Source organism: Arachis ipaensis, chromosome B7, assembly GCF_059453495.1.
Source record: "Arachis ipaensis isolate K30076 ecotype BB chromosome B7, ASM5945349v1, whole genome shotgun sequence".
Lineage (NCBI taxonomy): Eukaryota > Viridiplantae > Streptophyta > Magnoliopsida > Fabales > Fabaceae > Arachis > Arachis ipaensis.
In genome coordinates this window covers 13,553,266-13,567,851 of record NC_142442.1, presented here as the reverse complement: position 1 = coordinate 13,567,851, position 14,586 = coordinate 13,553,266, and the positions used below count along the sequence as shown (strand labels likewise).

Below are 14,586 nucleotides of genomic sequence, written 5' to 3'. Positions count from 1 at the left end.
AAAAATTGAAAACGGAATAAAAAACAACAGAAGAAAAATCACACCCTGGAGGAGGATCTCACTGGCGTTTAAACGCCAGTAAGGAGCATCTGTCTGGCGTTCAACGCCAGAACAGAGCATGTTTCTGGCGTTGAACGCCAGCAACAAGCAGCATCCTGGCGTTCAGACGCCAGAAATGCACAGTGAAGAAGAGCTGGCGCTGAACGCCAGAAACAAGCATCTGGGCGCTGAACGCCCAGAACAAGCATCAATTCGGCGTTTAAATGCTAGAATTGCATGCAAAGGCATTTTACATGCCTAATTGGTGCAGGGATGCAATTCCTTGACACCTCAAGATCTGTGGACCCCACAGGATCAACTCAGCATCTGTGGACCCCACAGGATCCCCACATACCTCCACTCACCTTACCTCCTCATAATCCTATATCACCCTCTCTCTCCATTCATAATCATCCCTTCTGTTTTCCAGTAACCACTCACATCCATAAATCCCACCTACCTTCAAAATTCAAAATCACTTTCCCACCCAAAACCCACCATTATGGCCGAACCTTACCCCCTCCCTTCCCTATATATAGCCCTCCATTCTTCCTCATTTTCACACAACACAACCCTCTCTTCCCCTTCTTGGCCGAATACACCTCTCCCTTCTCCCCTCCATATTTTCTTCTTCTTCTTCTACTATTCTTTCTTCTTTTGCTCGAGGGCGAGCAATATTCTAAGTTTGGTGTGGTAAAAGCATAAGCTTTTTGTTTTTCCATTACCATTGATGGCACCTAAGACCGGAGAATCCTCTAGAAAAGAGAAAGGGAAGACAAAAGCTTCCACCTCCGAGTCATGGGAGATGGAAAGATTCATCTCCAAAGCTCATCAAGACCACTTCTATGATGTTGTGGCCAAGAAGAAGGTGATCCCCGATGTCCCTTTCAAGCTCAAGAGAAATGAGTATCTGGAAATCCGACATGAGATCCATAGAAGAGGTTGGGAAGTTCTAACAAACCCCATCCAACAAGTCGGCATTCTAATGGTTCAAGAGTTCTATGCCAATGCATGGATCACTAGGAACCATGATCAAAGTAAGAACCCGAATCCAAAGAATTATATTACAATGGTTCGGGGGAAATACTTAGATTTTAGTCCGAAAAATGTGAGGTTAGCGTTCAACTTGTCTATGATGCAAGGAGATGCACGCCCCTACACTAGAAGGGTCAACTTTAATCAAAGGTTGGACCAAGTCCTCATGGACATATGTGTGGAAGGAGCTCAATGGAAGATTGACTCCAAAAGTAAGCCGGTTCAACTAAGAAGACTGGACCTCAAGCCTGTGGCTAGAGGATGGTTGGAGTTCATCCAACGCTCCATCATCCCCACTAGCAACCGATCTGAAGTTACTGTGGATCGGGCCATCATGATTCATAGCATCATGACTGGAGAGGAAGTAGAAGTTCATGAAGTCATCTCCCTTGAACTCTACAAAATAGCCGAAAAGTCCTCCCCCATGGCAAGGCTAGCTTTTCCTCATCTTATTGGCCATCTATGTTACTCAGCTGGAGCTTTCATAAAAGGAGACACTCCCATTGAGGAAGAAAATCCCATTACTAAGAAAAGGATGGAGCAAGCAAGAGAGCCCATTCATGGATCTCAAGAGACGCATGAAGCTCATCACCATGAGATCCCGGAGATGCCTCAAATGCATTTTCCTCCACAAAACTTTTGGGAGCAAATCAACACCTCCCTAGGAGAATTAAGTTCCAACATGGGACAATTAAGGGTGGAACATCAAGAGCACTCCATCATCCTTCATGAAATTAGAGAAGATCAAAAAGCAATGAGGGAGGAGCAACAAAGACAAGGAAGAGACATAGAAGAGCTCAAGGACATCATTGGTTCCTCAAGAAGGAAACGCCACCATCATTAAGGTGGACTCATTCCTTGTTCTTACATTCTCTGTTTTTCGTTTTCTATGTTAAGTGCTTATCCATGTTTGTGTCTTATTACATGATCATTAGTAATTAGTAACTATGTCTTAAAGTTATGAATGTCCTATGAATCCATCACCTCTCTTAAATGAAAACTGTTTTAATTCAAAAGAACAAGAAGTACATGAGTTTCGAATTTATCCTTGAACTTAGTTTAATTATATTGATGTGGTGACAATGCTTCTTGTTTTCTGAATGAATGCTTGAACAGTGCATATGTCTTTTGAAGTTGTTGTTTATGAATGTTAAATATGTTGGCTCTTGAAAGAATGATGACAAGGAGACATGTTATTTGATAATCTGAAAAATCATAAAAATGATTCTTGAAGCAAGAAAAAGCAGCAAAGAACAAAGCTTGCAGAAAAAAAAAATAACGAAAAAAAATAGAAAGAAAAAGAAAAAACAAGAAGAAAAAGCCAAAAGCTCTTAAAACCAAAAGGCAAGAGCAAAAAGCCAGTAACCCTTAAAACCAAAAGGCAAGGGTAATAAAAAGGATCCCAAGGCTTTGAGCATCAGTGGATAGGAGGGCCTAAAGGAATAAAATCCTGGCCTAAGCGGCTAAACCAAGCTGTCCCTAACCATGTGCTTGTGGCGTGAAGGTGTCAAGTGAAAACTTGAGACTGAGTGGTTAAAGTCAAGGTCCAAAGCAAAAGAAGAGTGTGCTTAAGAACCCTGGACACCTCTAATTGGGGACTTTAGCAAAGCTGAGTCACAATCTGAAAAGGTTCACCCAATTATGTGTCTGTGGCATTTATGTATCCGGTGGTAATACTGGAAAACAAAGTGCTTAGGGCCACGACCAAGACTCATAAAGTAGCTATGTTCAAGAATCAACATACTGAACTAGGAGAATCAATAACACTATCTGAACTCTGAGTTCCTATAGATGCCAATCATTCTGAACTTCAATGGATAAAGTGAGATGCCAAAACTATTCAAGAGGCAAAAAGCTACAAGTCCCGCTCATCTGATTGGAGCTATGTTTCATTGATAGTTTGAAATTTATAGTATATTCTCTTCTTTTTATCCTATTTGATTTTCAGTTGCTTGGGGACAAGCAACAATTTAAGTTTGGTGTTGTGATGAGCGGATAATTTATACGCTTTTTGGCATTGTTTTTAGTATGTTTTTAGTAGAATCTAGTTACTTTTAGGGATGTTTTCATTAGTTTTTATGTTAAATTCACATTTCTAGACTTTACTATGAGTTTGTGTATTTTTCTGTGATTTTAGGTATTTTCTGGCTGAAATTGAGGGACTTGAGCAAAAATCAGATTCAGAGGTAGAAGAAGGACTGCTGATGCTGTTGGATTCTGACCTCCCTGCACTCAAAATGGATTTTCTAGAGCTACAGAACTCAAAATGGCGCGCTTCCAATTGCGTTAGAAAGTAGACATCCAGAGCTTTCCAGAAATGTATAATAGTTCATACTTTGACTGAGTTTAGATGACTTAAAAGGGCGTTGAATGCCAGTTCTACGCTGCTGTCTGGAGTTAAACGCCAGAAACACGTCACAAACCAGAGTTGAACGTCAGAAATACGTTACAACCTGGCGTTCAACTCCAGAAAGAGCCTCTGCATGTGTAACATTCAAGCTCAGCCCAAGCACACACCAAGTGGGTCCCGGAAGTGGATTTATGCATCAATTACTTACTTCTGTAAACCCTAGTAACTAGTTTAGTATAAATAGGACTTTTTACTATTGTATTTGACATCTTTGGACGTCTGGTTCTTAGATCATGGGGGCTGGCCATTCGGCCATGCCTGTACCTTTCACTTATGTATTTTCAAACGGTAGAGTTTCTACACGCCATAGATTAAGGTGTGGAGCTCTGTTGTTCCTCATGAATTAATGCAAAGTACTACTATTTTTCTATTCAATTCAACTTATTCCGCTTCTAAGATATTCATTCGCACTTCAACATGAATGTGATGAGCGTGGCAATCATCATCATTCCCCCACGAATGCGTGCCTGACAACCACTTCCGTTCTACCTTCGATTGAATGATTATCTCTTGGATCTCTTAATCAGAATCTTCGTGGTATAAGCTAAATTGATGGCGGCATTCATGAGAATTCGGAAAGTCTAAACCTTGTCTGTGGTATTCCGAGTAGGATTCTGGATTGAATGACTGTGACGAACTTCAAACTCGTGAGTGCTGGGCGTAGTGACAGACGCAAAAGGAGGGTGAATCCTATTCCAATATGATCGAGAACCTCAGATGATTAGCCGTGCTGTGACAGAGCATTTGGACCATTTTCACAAGAGGATTGGATGCAACCATTGACCACGGTGATGCTTCCAGACGATTAGCCATGCAGTGACAGCGCATCGGACCATTTTCCAGAGAGGATTAAAAGTAGCCATTGACAACGGTGATGTCCTTACATAAAGCCAGCCATGGAAAGGAGTAAGACTGATTGGATGAAGACAGCGGGAAAGCAGAAGTTCAGAGGGACGGAAGCATCTCTATACCTTTATCTGAAATTCTCACCAATGATATACATAAGTATTTCTATCTTTAGTTTCTGTTTATTTATTAGTATTTTCGAAAACTCCATAACTATTTTATATCCGCCTGACTGATATTTACAAGGTGACCATAGCTTGCTTCATACCAACAATCTCCGTGGGATCAACCCTTAATCACGTAAGGTTTTATTACTTGGACGACCCAGTGCACTTGCTGGTTAGTTGTATCGAAGTTGTGAATGAAAAACGATTTATTAAGACGTGCGCACAGAGTTTTTGGCGCCGTTGCCTGAGATCACAATTTCGTGCACCACTGCACCATAGCATCAATTATGGCGCTTGAATTTAGAGATTCAAACAACATATTGCTTTGGTCAGGGGGTTTTGCAGCAAGTGATCCTCCATCATAGAGGAGGGGACCTCTGTAGACAGAGTTGGACTGATTGGGCTTTGTATGGACCAATTTTCTTGATGGTGGGTTGGTTGGGATGGGGTTGTCATATTTGTGTCTGGTGTATGATTATGTTGTGTCTGTGTAGGGGTACCACTATGATCTGGGTTGCTTGCTGTTTGGTGTGATGGGGTTATGTCGATGGGTTTGTCTATGATTTTGATCTGAGCTTGGTCAAGTTTTTGTTCTGCGGTTTTTGGGCTGTTTTTTTTCAAGGGGCTTTTTTGGACAGGTGTTAGTTTTTGTGTATTTTCTTTTTGGGTCTTGTTGGTTGTCTTGGGTTCTTGTGACTGGTTTTTACCTTTGTCTTTTTCTATAGTGCTGTCTTCTTTCTCCTGTACGTCAATCCTTTCATACTTTGGAACCACGTTCTCTAGTGCAGCGAAACGAGACTGATTTCCCCTAACGGTATTTTCTTCCTCCTTTTCCTTTGCAGAACCTCCATTACTTGTACCTTCTCCACTCTTGTTGGGTTTCTTTCCACGTGTCGATCTCTGCACGATGATCCAAGGACCAAAAGCTTCTGCCTCTTCAGTAATTACTGATTTGCCCTTCTCTTTTTCTTTCTTTCCATCCTTGCCTCTATCTTCCACCTCTGACCCTGACCTTTGGCCTTCCTCTATTTTCTATCCTTGGTGGGTGCAACTTTGATTCTCCTTTTGTCTTTCTGGGCAGTTTTGCTTCTCATGTCCTACCTTTCCACAATAGAAACAAACCAGGTGGATCCCCTCATACTCAACTAGGTGGGTTTTACCGTTGATCTGATATTGTGATACTAGCGGTTTCTCTAGATCAACCTCCACACAGATTCTGGAGAATTTGTCTCGAAAAATCTCTGCTGTGTTAGTGTCTACTTTTATCGTTCTTTCGATGATATTTCCAATCCTTTCGAGAATGGTTCTGTTGTAGTACTCTATGGCCAAACCAGGAAATCTTATCCACGCAGCTATTTTATCTATGGTAGCATCTTCTGGGTTGAAATCTGGTTTCCATAACCTGATGGTCAGGTAATGGTCCAAGATTTTCCATGGCCCCTCCATCAGCGCAAAGTCCAGATCTTCTGAGTTGTAGAACTTGACCAGAAAAAAATCATTTCCTAAATCAATGACGTCAATGCTACCGTTCTTGCCCCACATTATCTCCAATCTCCTTTTAAGAGCCAACAAAGAAATCTTTCTCCCCATTAGCTTCACGATTAAAGTTTCACACCAGTTCTTTCTCAGTTATCTTTGGACTCCCTCTCCGACCACCAAATTGTAAATTCCGTTTGGGAGCTTCTTAACAAGAATTTTTTAGTATTCCTCTTCTCCTTCTTCATTGATTGGCACAGCTTCTTCTGTGGCCATGGCTTCCATCTCCCTTTGTTCAGTGCTTTTTCCTGTTTTGACAATTTCAGCAAAGGAGTTTGTCCCCCACCTTTGTTTCTTTGGTCGTGTTGTCCTTGGAGTTCCTCCCTCTTGGCATCCATTTCCTTGGGTTACTTCTTCCGCCACCATCCAATCCTCGATCCTGGGGGTTAGTCCTGTTCTCCCTGAAAAATCTTCACCTCCGGTTTTCCTTACCTTCTTCATTCCATGATGAAGCTGCTTTCCTTCCTCCCTTAATAACTCCCTTGGCTCATGTGACCGAAAGGTTCCTCCCTCACATATCCACCTCTCATGGTGGTGAAGGAAAACTCAGCTCTTCGATCTGTGTGTGTGCGTTAGATATGGGTGTACATGGGCCGAGCCACACCAGGTTTGGCTTAATCCAGACCCAGCTTGAAATATAGACGGGACTTAATTTTTAGACCCTAACCTGATCTTAGACCTGATGAAACCTACGCACTTTCGGGCCAGGTGAAAACCGGGTAAAAACCGGGTCTTTAGCATGTAAAAATCACCTAATCTCCAACCATTATTTCACAATTCACATAGTAAAATTCACTTAAAAAAATATAACAAGAACCAACCCTTCTCTAAAATTAAAGCATAACCATAATCAATACTAATATTGTCTAATAACACCAAATATTTAAAGAGTAAAGTACCAACTCGGTCCCTGTCCATTTCCCAAAATGACAAGACGACCCTTAACCAAAAACACGTTTCATTACGGTCCCTGACCCTGTACTCCGTCTGCCAACCCGGTCCTTCTGTCAGTTTTCCGGCGAAAACTCGACGAAAATTGCTGATGTGTCAGGTTAAAAAATGGACAGGGACCTAGTTATCTCTAAATTTAAATTGGTTAGGGGTTTATTTGTCTATATTATTTTTTAAACATTATTTTTTAATTATTTTTTATTCATTATATTAATGTTCTTTTTTTAATAAATAAATACAAACTAATTAATAAATTATTCAAATTAAAAAATATCATTTATTATGAAACCAAATAAATAATTTTTAAATATAATTTTTAAATATATAAATAATAAACATTAAAATTCAGTTAATACATTAATAATAATAACCATATGATATACTATTAGCATTATGATCTAGCTAATTTTTACAATAAAGTGAAAACTAATGAACACATTATTTAATATATAGTAAACTTTTTTTGACTAATAACAAATTTAATTTTTTATCTCTTTAAACTAAATTAATAATTCTATTTGATATCTTTATACTAAAATACACTATGAGTAGGCTACTAATACTAAATGAAATAAAACATAATAGAATTATTAATTTAGTTTAAAGAGATAAAAAATTAAATTTGTTACTAGTAAAAAAAACTTTACTATATATCAAATAATGTGTTCATTAGTTATAATACTAATAGTATATCATAGGGTTATTATTATTAATGTATTAACTGAATTTTAATGTTTATTATTTATATATTTAAAAATTATTTATTTGTTTCATAATAAATGATATTTTTAAATTTGAATAATTTATTAATTAGTTTGTACTTCTTTATTAAAAAAAGAATATTAATATAATGAATAAAAATATAATTAAAAATATTATTTAAAGAATAATAAGAACAAATAAACCCCTAACCAATTTAAATTTAGAGACAATTAGGTCCCTATCCATTTTTTAACCTGACACGTCAGCAATTTTCGTCGAGTTTTCGCCGGAAAACTGACAAAAGGACCGGGTTGACAGACGGAGTATATGGTCAGGGACCGTAATGGAACGTATTTTTGGTTAAGGTTCGTCTTGTCATTTTGGAAAATGGACAGGGACCGGATTGGTACTTTATTCATATTTAAATCAATACAAATAACACAATATTATGCATTAGTCTAAAGTCTTATGTTTTAAACATAAAACATTAACTTATAATCTTATAATGACTAATAACACAAAATATTAAGGTTTATAATATTTAAATTCCACATAAGAATAGCCATCATCCATCACTAATAACACAAATTAATTATGTATGATAACCGGGCCATCGGGCCGAGTTCGGGTGACCCGAGCTATGGCCCGGACTCGAGCCGAAATAATGACCGGATCTATTTTTTAGATCCTTACCCGGCCCTAGACCCGATGAAATCACACCAAATTAGCCCATAAAATATTCGGGGCCGGACCAAACCTTCGAGTCGGACCGGGTCATGTACACCCCTAGTGTTAGATAGCCGCAGTGAAAAATTCTTTTTTTTAAAAAAAATGAAAAAAGAAAGAAAGAAAAAAAACGAATGAGAAATTGTTAAATTAAATTTCAAATTATTCTGGTAGAATTTTCGGTTTCACTAACATAGTTCACTTGTTTAAAAAAAAAAAGAACTATTCTTTACCTTTTGAGACTTAGGTAATGGCAACACTATCTTGTTCGTCAACTACCATCATCTTTCAGCCCATTTGAAGAACAAGAAAAACAAAAGCCCATCAAGTCTATAAAAAAAAAATTAAACAAAATAACTTTTATTAAAAATATGTAATTATCTTATAATCTCACTCTATCTGAAAAGCAGTTCTGCCACTCTCTTTTTGTCAGGACACAATTTTTAAAATTCAACTTACAATCTATCTTAATCTGAAAAGCAGTTCTGCCACTCTCTTTTTGTCAGGACACAATTTTCAAAACTCAACTTACAATCTATCTTAACATGTACATGCGGCACTATGTGAGATGCACCCATGAGAATCATACATATAGATGTTTACTCACATCCATACCATAGACTTTGCCAAATTTAAAACCCCACACTGAAGGATAAAGAAGGAGGATATTTTTCATTGCAATATTTTTTAGACATTTTGATACATTAAGATGTACATTATATATCTATCAAAGGAACACGAACAACATAAAGCTTACATTCTTGCTAAAATCGGATAGTGTTTGTTTTGGTTTACTCAGAAAACTAATTGAGAAATGCATGGCTTGAAAGATAAGAGAGTGTGTATGCGACTACTTTTACAGTTTTACTTGCGTAGTTTTGATTACTAAAGCGTGAAGTTGAGGGAGTGGAAAGCGAAGCATGGCTCTGTTCTTTTTCCACCACCAAACTTGAAACAATTGGACTCCTTCCGGCATGCGGCCGCAACCGATTCCTTCATGCTCTCCGGTCCACACACCAACACTCCAATATTCGATCCACAAGTTTCTTCTTGGAACATGCCAAATATATCTGCCCAATTGGATGATGGAGATCATTGAATGCATATAACAAATCCAAAGAAACAATTGATATTCTAACAACACACTACCTTCAAAGTTAGGCCTTCCACCGAAGTGGACTTCATGTTCTTCAAGAGCATTCCTAATTTCAGCTGAGCTTAGATCAAGGGGCTTCATGTCTTTCTCAGAGATTGGTTGAATCCCTTTCTTCAGCCTTCTCCATCTAAGAAGAATCGCCACCAAGCCGTTGCATGCTAAAGCTAGGACAAAAGCAGCTATAAGAAGCAGGTCCACAATCCAAGAGGGAGCCTTTTGCTTCGACGAATTCGAATGCTTCCCAGATGGAATTATAACATGGTTGAAACAGATAAGAAAAATAAGAAAAATGATGGAGCTCATTCCTACGATGGCGGCCATGCAAGACGGACTCTCAGGCCCGTGTACAGCGTAATTTGCACACACCGTGTCCAGTTGCAGGGTTCTTACTTTTGAGAATTCATTCAGTAGCTCTTTGATTCCAACCCCTGCTTGTGTTTCTTGAGTCACAAACAACTTTAGATTCAAATGGCAGTTTTCAGTTGAATGGTTGACCAAAAGATGTGAGATTGGATGTAATAGACAAAAGTCCTGTGCCTTCTTGATGACATACACAAGATGAATTCTTGAAGGATATCTACTTTTGCTGCTAGATGAATTGAGTTCTTCCAAAATGCTCAGAAATGGGGTTATTCCACTTCCTCCAGCAACCAGAAGTAGACTGTCATATCTGCAGATATATTTTTTTTCCTTTCAATTTTTGAATTATATTCTATTTTTTTTTTCTATTTTTCCACGTTAGAATGTGACTAGACAGTTCAGTTAAGAGTAGAGTAAAATACTAAATTGGTCCTTACATTTGGACATAATTCTATTTTTATTTTTAAAATTTAAAGTGTCTTATTTAAATTCAAAAATATTTCATTTAGTTTCAATATACTACCACCATGAGGTCAAAGTTAAATAATTAATGGAATGTTCTACATGACAGCAATACAAGAACAAGGTAGATAATTTGGAAACAAGTACAAGCTCCAAGGGTTAAAATTAACCGCGGATAGATCAATACATTTATTTATCATTCTTCTTACAATTTAAATGAAATATTTTCTATAGAACTAAAAAGAATGATAAATAAATGTATTGATGTATTCACGGTCAATTTTGTACCTCTGGAGCTTGTATTTGTTCTCCAGATTATCGACCTTATTCTTGTACTGCTGTTATGTAGGCCATTCTGATAATTATTTAACTTTGACCTCACGATGAGAGACTACATTAAAGCTAAATGAAACTTTTTTGAATTCAAATACGATACTTTAAACTTTAAGGACCAAAATAGGATTACGCTCAAATATAGAGGACTAATTTAGTATTTTACCCTAATTAATAAATTTTATATATTTAAAATTCACTATAAAAATTAAATTAGATAAAAGTTAGGCACAAAGTTAAAAACACGATTAAATTGGCGCTAAAAAGTAAAAGTGACAGTGGAGATCATGTGTTTGCTTACTTTAAGAAGTCTAATGAAGCAGGTCCATAAGGTCCTTCAATTGCAACAGGTATACCCTTCCTCTTATCAGCACCTTTTTCAATCTCAGCCTGTATCAGATCATAAAGAGAATTGGTCCACCACCCTTCAGATTTGATTATTACAGACATGGTTTGGTTTTCAGCCCTGGAACTTGATATTATGCTGAAAGAATGCCACTGAAGATGTGATATTGCTGGTATCTTCATAAATATAACACTTGTAGGCATATACTTCAGCCCTGCAAATCATTGAAAGAAACATTTAAATTTCATATTCTTTGTTCACATATTTTTTCAATTCTAAAGTTCAATATCAGATTAAATACACGGATCTTTAGGCAGAATTATTTCCACAGCTTTGGATGGGAAAGTTCTAGCCGAAACCATGCAGGTTCTTGGACTCGATTGTATGACACGGAGCAGTTTGTCGAGGCTGAAAAGAAATAGTCCTCCGAAGACTGTATAGAAGTGCCTATCTCCACCATGGAACAAGAAGAACACTAGAAAGATTGTGTAGAGATGATGTGTGTAGTAGAAGATTTCAAACTTCATCCTCCTGATTTGTGGAAGTGAAGTGACATAGATAACTAGCCCGGTGACAAGTGTAATCGCTCCTGCAAGGTATATTCGTCCTGTGCTTTGCCACTTCCAAATCTGTTTGAAGATCATGAACAGAAAATTAAAAGGAGAGTACTAATCATTACTACAATTAAAAGAAAATTGAAAAATTTGAAGAAACATGTTTTAGAATTTAGAGTTTGGGCTTCACTTCTTTCTGTATATGGTGGCTGACACCCCAGACAAAGCAAGTGCTTGCGCCGTGTATTGCAGCGAAAAATATCATTGCAGTTCCAAGCCAGGTGTGATATCTGACTGAAGCTTCGAATTGGATGCCGAGTATGCGAAAGAGAGCCAATCCCCTTAAGACAGGAAGAAGAAGCAAAGCAAGGCAGGCTTCGGCCAGCAACCCGAACCGGGTTGCTATTCTGAGATACTTGAGTTGCCATCTGAAATGAAGTTATGCATCTGGTGAATTAAATCAACAGCTTTCTATCAGAGCACAAAAGAAAAGAGTAATAAGAAGAGCATTTACAGGTTCAACTTGAGGGATTTGTCTGGTAACAACTTCTTGAAGTCGTTAGAAATGCGAGCGTAATAAGTCCATGCTAGAAAGAGTATAAACAGCAAAATTACCAGTATTTCAATACTGGATAAGATTCCTAGAAAGCTGTTAACTACCAGTGGACTTGAGATGATAATTGATGAGGTCCTTGAACTTCTGCATGAGAAAATGATCATTGAAAGTGAAAACACCCACTAAAGTGCAATATGGAACTTGATATTACCTGCTTCTTTGATTTGCAGCTTTCAAATCCAAGAAAAGAAGTCCAATTATACCAACAGCAATTATTGGAAATGTATACACAGCAAAGTTAAGACCTGCAAAGAATCTTCTAGTGTCACCTATCATTTTATTCAAATTAAACACTGGAGATTCAAATTCATATAATTGTTTATGAATTCAATGTGTACCATAGTACCCAAAAATTGTATTATTGGCACTTTCTTCTGCAACTTTCCATTTTCTTGTCCATATTTGGGTAGGCTTTAGAATCCAAAGAGCAACCCAACCTGCACATATGAGAATCATAAGAAGTTTAAGAATAGCAAGTAAAGTGGAGCTTGCCATGCCTGAATCAATGCTCTTCAGTCTTCACACTTCAATTGGTGTGATTAAGATCCCTATTTATAAAGGAATCTTAGGAGAATTATTGATTACCATTTTGGATGTAAGAAGTAAGAACATCAAATTTAGCCCCACCACTTCCCCTTTAGTACCCCATTATTTTATTTATTATATAAACTTATAAAGCACCTTTCTACAGTAAGGGAAAATTAAGATTATGCAATGTTTAAATGGATTGTGCCCACGAACGGATTCTCCATTTTCATCATTTCCAGAAGAGTTAACAATTAAAACTTGACGTTTGGGCTTTGATGTGATTATGCACTGAGAATAAACATGATGGCATACCATTATCTTATATATATCATAATCTAATTAATGTTCTACTCACTGTATTATTAATTAAAATTGCTAGTGTGACAACTTTGGATTATAATCATAGTCTTTTGCTCCAGCGTATGGTCCCTCCATCAGATAGTGGAATTCTGGTCCATGATACCCTTTGCCTCTAGACTAGAGTAGCAATTTCTAATTGCCATATGAAGTGACAGAATATTTCTTGATTGGTTTGTTTTTTTCTGAACAATTTTTACAGAATGTGGGTATTGTTGAAACTTGAAACTTTAAATGTGAACATAGTTTTGATCTGTGTCACTTAAATTTAGAGCAACAGCACTGAGCACATGTGATTAGGAGGGCTGTACATGATTTGGTTAATTCAAAAATCAAACTTGTTTTTTGGTTAATCAAAAATTTAATTTTAATTAATTAATTAAATTAGTTTATACGATAAAATTGATTATTAATCGGTTATAAAATTTAAAAACTAATTTTTAACCGGTTATAAAAATAAAAATTGGTTTTTGGAAAAATAAAAAAATGGTTTTTAAAATTGGTTTTTGGACAAAAACTGGTTTATAGACAAAAAATTGGTTTTCTAAAAAATTAATTTTTTTAATCTAAAAATTGAAATTAAAAATCTTAAAATGTGATTTTGTCGGTTAAAAATTAATTTTTTTAAATTTAGTTTTGATTAACTAATTTTAAAAAATTTATATATAATTTTTAAAATTATTTTGTTAAATTGATAACTAAAATGTAATTATAATTTTTTAACCAATTAACTATATTTTGATTTTTTTAATGTACACTCTTAGGATTTAGAACACAAAAATGGAAACAATGGCTACAAACACTGCCTAGCTTAATTACTAGTACAAGTGAGATCATATGTTATTTGGCTTGTTGGCTTACATGGAAGGTGATATTAATTTAATTTTGTGAGATTAATCAATGGAGGAGAGAAGAAGCTTTAAATTTTGTGTTAGTAATTAAACTGAACTTATCAATTACTAATATTTTTTTTTTGTTTTAGGCATTGTGATTTTTTAGGTTAGTGAAGTATTAGAGTTCAGGAAGAGGTATGAGAAAGTTGGGTTGGTCGTAATATGTTGTTGATCGAAAAATATTTTCGATAAAAATAAGTGGAATCGAAATGAATCAAGTATGGTTTTTCGAGTAGACATGCGCGTAAGTATAAAGTTGAAAGTGATTGGTGCCGATTTGGTTTTCGATTGCTTTGTTGATCGAGTGAGTCAAACCGAGGAGAAGATCCGATTCGAAAAAAATCGAATAAAGCCTTTGAAAGAGCCGGTCGAATAGTTGTGAAAGTGGGAAGTTAATAGCTTTTATTGCACAAGGAGATCATGGGAAATATCTACAATGATACGGCGGGAACGGTTACCAAGGGAGACTACACCTCAAATTTGAAATGTTGTATTTAATTTTAATTAATTACCAATTAATCGTCAGTTATGTAAAATTAGCCTATAAATATTAGGAAATTTTAGTGAAG

The 14,586-nt window shown here is 36.6% G+C and overlaps 1 protein-coding gene and 1 pseudogene across 1 annotated transcript; both read right to left on the bottom strand.

Annotated features, from left to right (window-relative positions):
• Nucleotides 1-5,529: 5,529 nt before the first annotated feature.
• LOC148550375 (uncharacterized) lies at nt 5,530-6,563 on the bottom strand (annotated as a pseudogene).
• Nucleotides 6,564-9,058: 2,495 nt separating this feature from the next.
• FRO8 (ferric reduction oxidase 8) lies at nt 9,059-12,844 on the bottom strand. Its single transcript, XM_016311193.3, has 8 exons — nt 12,578-12,844; nt 12,391-12,484; nt 12,138-12,323; nt 11,814-12,051; nt 11,371-11,698; nt 11,025-11,283; nt 9,562-10,238; nt 9,059-9,482 (listed from the first exon to the last, which is right to left on the bottom strand). The coding sequence occupies exons 1-8, from the start codon at nt 12,732-12,734 to the stop codon at nt 9,298-9,300; spliced, it is 2,124 nt and encodes a 707-aa protein (XP_016166679.1). The 5' UTR covers nt 12,735-12,844; the 3' UTR covers nt 9,059-9,297.
• Nucleotides 12,845-14,586: the final 1,742 nt, after the last annotated feature.

Excerpts from the sequence above, each read along its gene's own strand:
- FRO8 (XM_016311193.3), bottom strand. The coding sequence starts at position 12,734 with ATGGCAAGCTCCACTTTACTTGCTATTCTTAAACTTCTTATGATTCTC. Across the intron at positions 12,324-12,390 it reads GCTGCAAATCAAAGAAGCAG|AAGTTCAAGGACCTCATCAA; the intron begins GTAATATCAAGT and ends TTTCTCATGCAG. Across the intron at positions 11,699-11,813 it reads GCCACCATATACAGAAAGAA|ATTTGGAAGTGGCAAAGCAC; the intron begins GTGAAGCCCAAA and ends ATCTTCAAACAG.